This window comes from Austrofundulus limnaeus, unplaced genomic scaffold (genome assembly GCF_001266775.1).
Source record: "Austrofundulus limnaeus strain Quisiro unplaced genomic scaffold, Austrofundulus_limnaeus-1.0 Scaffold413, whole genome shotgun sequence".
In the NCBI taxonomy this organism is placed as follows: Eukaryota; Metazoa; Chordata; class Actinopteri; order Cyprinodontiformes; family Rivulidae; genus Austrofundulus; species Austrofundulus limnaeus.
Genome location: NW_013952815.1, coordinates 192,099 through 198,254, shown reverse-complemented (window position 1 = coordinate 198,254; position 6,156 = coordinate 192,099). Strand labels below are relative to the sequence as shown.

At 37.7% G+C, this 6,156-nt stretch overlaps 1 protein-coding gene across 1 annotated transcript in view; it reads right to left on the bottom strand.

Annotated features, from left to right (window-relative positions):
- Window positions 1-6,156, bottom strand: part of ppef2a (protein phosphatase with EF-hand domain 2a) — a gene marked incomplete in the record, with an annotated part of 18,405 nt that overhangs the window by 9,394 nt on the left and 2,855 nt on the right. The window contains 8 exon segments of the mRNA XM_014024214.1: window positions 1-149; window positions 319-365; window positions 479-593; window positions 2,689-2,864; window positions 2,946-3,000; window positions 3,105-3,232; window positions 3,490-3,498; window positions 3,618-3,677. Of these exon segments, the coding sequence (XP_013879668.1) occupies window positions 1-149; window positions 319-365; window positions 479-593; window positions 2,689-2,864; window positions 2,946-3,000; window positions 3,105-3,232; window positions 3,490-3,498; window positions 3,618-3,669 (731 nt within the window).

Sequence of the window (6,156 nt, the reverse complement as noted above, 5' to 3'; positions counted from 1 at the left end):
TCCTCGTGGTTTCCTCTGTTCAGGTAGACGTCGCACGGATAGACGAGCAGGAAGGAGAAGAGGATGAGGAGGATCTCGATGGAGTCCTTGCCCCGGTCCACAAAGTCTCCGTTGAACACGTATGGCCTCTCCAGAGACGGGACGCCATTCTGAGGGACAAACATGATCATCAGTGGGTTAAAGACCCTGATTCACTCCCAGCTACAACCACATCAAAGTTTAGCTCAAAWTCTGCCAAATTATCTGAGCTGTTTTTGTGTTGCACAGCTTTCATCACACACAGAAAACCTTTGGTGTTTAGTTTTTAGAAGAGCTCGCCTTGTAAAAGATCAGCAGCAGATCCTCCAGCTGTCCGTGCAAATCACCTGAGCAGAAAAATGCACCAGTTAAATAAAGAAACAACAGAAGCGTTTCACTTGTTTCCAGTCACCACCYCGCAAACCACGTCAGAGATCAGAACAGACGAGCGTGCTCTCACCACAGATGGTGATCACTTTGCTTTGGCAGGTGGAGATGCGGTTTATGTTGGGAAACATCCGGAGCAGCTTCCACGTCTCCAGGAGCAGCTGGAGGACGTAGCGCGAGTGCAGCTGCTACTGAGAGAGAGACGAGTCAGGGAGAAGGTCGCAGACGCCAAAAACACAGCAAAGKTTTTAACGCCGTGTTCGTTTTGCATTTTATAAAACAGTGTTCCTCCCATTTATTTACTTGTGGTCATTTTATTGTATTTATTTTATAGGTCATTTTGCATTTCGTAACACCTGCTTTTGAATGACATTTTGGTAACTGTGCTTTAGTTGGGTGAATGCCTGTTGGGGCATTCGACCTATTGATTTCATGTTTCTCTTTATTCTTTATTCTTCCGTATGTTTTTTTGGGCTCTAACTCCTTCCGCAATTTTTACGCTACTACAACAATTCATACATCAAAACTTTCAGCTCATTCAGGAATGGTTTGCTATGATTTTTGGTATTTCAGCTACTTTTTTTTTTTAGCTATTTCACTTTTTCGGCTACTTTTTTGCCATTGAAAATGAATGGGGCTATTTTCAACAACCTTAAAACCCTTCAAATTGTTCTTGAATCTTTACAAAACCTTACACTGATTGTTCTGGTTATGTTTTACTACCTTGTGCAAATTTTAGCTATTTTATGCTAAGTTTAGCTACTTTATGCTAATTTTAGCTGTTTTCTGCCATGTCAGCTAAAATTCTACTTTTTGCTATTCTTCTGCTTTTTTCTGCAATTTGTGCTAATTATGCTTCTTACAGATGCTTTTTGCTATATTCAGCTACTTGCAGCTATTTTAGCTAATTTTTGGCTGTTATTAGCTAAAGTTAGCATTTTAAGCTAAATAMATRTTTTTGTAGCTCTAACAACTTTTTAAGCTAAATTCAGCAAACTTGTGCTCGTTGTGCTTCCTTATGCTAACTAAAACACTTGTAGCAACTTTTTTAGCTGTTATGCTAAAAACTTCGGCTGTTTTAGCATATTTGCCAGAAATTGTCCCTTTTTAATAGTTTTATACAGTTTTTTCTTCCAAGTTTAATTTTTCACAACTTTTTCAACATCTGGTTGCCAATTTATACTAGTGTCTACAACATTTAGCTTATAATTATGCTAATTTTAGGTACTTTTATGCTAATTTTAGCTGTTTTCTGCACTTTCTGCTAAAATTCTGCTTCTTTTTGCCATTTTTCTGCTTTTTTCTACTACTTTGTGCTAATTATGCTTCTTACAGATGCATTCTGCTATATTTAGCTACTTGCTGCCATTTTAGTTAATAATTTGCCTTTATTAGCTAAAGTTAGCATTTTAAGCTAAATACATATTTTTTTAGCTTTTTTAACTTTTTTCTGCTAAATTAAGCAAACATCTGCTTCTTGTGCTAACTAAAACGCAGCAAAGTTTTAGCTGTTACTTTCAAATTTAACTTATAATGATACTTTTGCTAATTCAGCTCAATTTCAGCTTCTTCAGCAGCTTTCAGCTTAYATTTTCAGCAACAGGCATTCACACTTGCATTTTTGMAGGAAATGCAATTTCTCTAGTTATTATWGGGCTTTTAAGACTCTTGGACAACCTTTTTAGACTTGTGTACCCCCKAAGCCATTTTGTCATACTAGCACCCCCTCTGTCAAAAMGTAATGATGATTCTCTARAACTATAATGTACAACAACTGATTATTAAATGAAATTTATTTATTTAAYGCCCTAGAACCTTTAACTCTCAGGCATTTTATTCTTTTCAAATCAAACGTTGCCTTGAAAGTGAATAAGTGATTAAATAAATTAACCAGGTAACGTCAGGTGCAGGAAGCAGCAGCGTCCAAAATACATTGAATTTTCCAAAATACATCAAAAACTCGACCAAATGAACAAATTCCAAGAGATTCCGCATTTTATACTTGAGTCCATTTTGTGTCAATTCCGTGATTTCGCCTGCATTTTTGGCATTGCTGAAATCATAGGGCCCTACATATTCTAGTCCTATTTTATTATTTTTTTTACACATCTGGGAAATTTTTCCACGTACCCCCTGTAATATGCTCACGTACCCCAAAGGGTACACGTACCCCTGGTTGGGAATCACTGCTCTTGGACATTTAATTTTTTTCCTTAGATTGCCCCATACTCCGTAGCTAAACAAAGATGCAGCGTGAAGCCCGTCTCTCTGCTTTGCCCCTACTTTCTTGTTCCTGAAGGCCTCCAACAGGCCGACCGCCTGCTCCACCGTCAGRGGGAAGGTGAGATGTGGTCCAGTGTAAACCTCTGGCACCTCGATGGTCTGGTAGCAGAAGTACCGCTCCCATTCTGCGTCCAGACACACCTCGTGTTCTCTGAATATGTGCGAGATCAGGTTTCCTGGAAGGTGTGGACACACAGCCTGAAGGTCAGGGGTTCAAGTAGAAGGAGCAGAAATGATCTGAGTGTGGAAAACCTTACGTTCAGTGCTGGACGGTGTGAAGTTGTCCATGAGATAGCCGAGGAAATTATAAAGCTGCACGGTGGACAGAAGGAGGAAGATGAGGTGGAGCTTTGTTTTTTTATTTTTTTATTTTTTATTTTTTAGGAAGCAGATTGGATGCTGCGTTAGTGTCTCACCTTGATCTGGGCCTGTTGTCCGGAGTATTCGATGGACTGGAAGATGTGCCAGGTGTATCTCCGCCTCATCTCTGTGCGGGCGACGTACTGACGGTACCATCGCTGGATCAGGATGGCAGCTCTGATGGCTGCAGAGAAAACAGTTTTTCTGCTCATAAACATGATTAAAAACTCTCAAACACAATCTTTTAATGATCACAGAATGTGTTGTGAATGACTCTCAGCTACTACCACACCAAATATTAGCTTTATGTCTGTAAAACTGACCGACTGACTGGCATCTTTTCTTTGGAATAGGTTCAGCTTCACATATTAAAATATCTCATTGACTGATGCGATATTTAGCTAATAGGACAAACAAATGGGTGGCACCGATGCAACTTACTTGTGACGGCTGCATGCAGCAGATCAAAAACACACACAAAAAAACAGAATTTATGATTTAGTTTGAATATTTAGAAACAAACATCTCATTATTTTTGAAAATAAGTATTCATGATTGTTGTTTTTTACCTTTCCTGGAGTTTTTGTTGAACTGGCTGGACTTTGAGACGCCACATCCCATGACTGTTCCTGTTCAGACCATGACGACAGAGAAAAAGCCCCCCCCATGTTGTTCATATCTGTGAGTGTCCTTTCGACAAACACGATACAGTAAGGATGAAACATTCTGGAGCCAAATATCCATTTTTACATGGATCTTTAAAGTGCCTGTGACATGTATTCTTCATATACAAAAGGTCAAAGAAAACATATTTATACGCAAGAAACTTGGCATAAAACACACAATGTTTGCTCTTTTTGTTACATAACTGGCATCTTTTCTTTGGAATAGGTTCAGCAAAAGTGAAACAGGAAGTGACATCAAAAAGGAACTCTTTCAGAAAGAAAAATCTCTGGTCTTTGCTTATTGAAACAATGTTGTTCAAACTCTGACTCTTCTTCATCTCTCTCTGATAGTCATTCAAAATAAATTGAAGAAACATCAAATTCTTGTCTACGTCCTGTGTTGTGGCATTTTAATAACACTCTGTTCACATGCAGACATTCCCCTTTGACACATCACTTCCTGTTGCTTCGCATGCAAATATCTCAACAACAGTTCATTTGAGTGGTGTAAAACTTGTTTTGTAACAGTGGCGTCACTAGGCCTATTTTAGGGGGGCTGGAGCCCCCCTAAAATATTTTGGTGTAAATTTTTTTTCCAAAAATTCAATGATGTGGTCAGATTAAATAACCATTTAACATTTCATTATTAACTAAAATATATGATCATAAATCTGTCAGTCTCCCTTTAATTTATAGTGTAAGGTAGAAATCCTCTTTAGTGCGTCGTTATTCAGTCCATTCCACTTGTTCATAGAGTACTCCTCCCACCACATAAAATCCAGTCCATGTTTTCCTGCAACCTTAATAGCAAGTTTACACACAGAGCCAGCTAAGTGCAGCATGAAGGCTCAGTGAGCAGTCCAGGAGAATGCTCAGTGAAAAGTGGATATACAAAAGTTTTTCAAGAAAGTAAGTATTAATCGTCACTGCTGGTAGTAACCATAAACGTAAAGAGTAGATAGACGGACTGCTAATGCTGCAGTCGAGCCGCGGGGCCGCCATCTTGGAAAAAACGTTTGCTCAATGAAGTATCAGCCTGTTTAATCAATCACAACTCGCTGAAAACTAAACTGTTTTACACACTTATTTTTGCTGGAAACACTATATATATATATATATACATATATACACACACACACACACNAACTGGTTCCAAATTTGGGTTTAACAAACATTTCTATCCCCTTGAGATAACAACTCTCTCTTTTAACAAAGTGTAATTGGATGTTTAAAGGTAATGTGTTTTTAATAGCCCTATATGTGACGGATAAAATACCATAACCAAACCAAATCATTGAATTTCAATAACTTCAACTGATGGAACAATGAATTTTTGATGGGTGATGGTAATGTTTGATGGTGATAATTCTTACAGCTCTTTTCTGGAAAATAAAAWTAGGATTTGTAATTGTTTTGCATGATTTTCCCCAAACATCAATACAGTAGATTAAGTGTGGAACAATTATTGCATTATATAATATAAACAGACCTTTATCATTAAATAAATCCTTTTACTTTGTACAATACTGCAATGGATTTGGCTATTTTTGTTCTTAAATGCTTTTTATGACACCACGCAGTGTTGAAAGAAGTATTCTGAAAGCCCCACCCTCTTCCATCTCTTGTCAGACAGACCAGTATTTTCATAGCAAGGAATGCTGGGTRATCTTGTGCAATTATGTGTTTTGCATGTATGACTATTAAAGAAGATCATGAGAGCAAAAATTAGTTGTTCTAGTTAGCTGTCTTGTTCAGGTTGGTTAGTTATTCAAGTTCAAGTTGATGTTATTGACCATAAATCGACACCATGAGTGAGAGGTACTTCCTGGTGTGTGAAGGTCGACTCCATTACACTTATCCAGAAATTACTGWGTAATGTTAACGCAACACTATAAAGAGTTAACCTTAACTCCAAAGAGTTAACTCTAAACTTACACTTTCAAATTTGCCAGGGACACCTCACAGTGTCTGTTTTACACCCATCTACACAGCAAAAAAGTAAGTAAACACATTAAAGTGTCCAATTAACACTCAAAGGAGGGATATGAACCTCCAGTGTTAACCATCAATAACTCAATGCAGTGTTGAAAAGCATGAGAATCAGAGCTGATTTGTCACCACAGTGGAGTCATTAATTCTGCTTAGAATCATTTTTACTCTCATCAGAGTTATTTGACTTGAAGTGTTAAGTTTTAATAATGCTGTACAGTGTTAGTCAGTGTTAAGTTTTAATAACACTGTACAGTGTTAGTCAGTGTTAAGTTTTAATAACGCTGTACAGTGTTAGTCAGTGTTAAGTTTTAATAATGCTGTACAGTGTTAGTCAGTGTTAAGTTTTAACAACACTGTACAGTGTTAGTCAGTGTTAAGTTTTAACAACACTGTACAGTGTTAGTCAGTGTTACGTTTTAACAACACTGTACAGTGTTAGTCAGTGTTACGT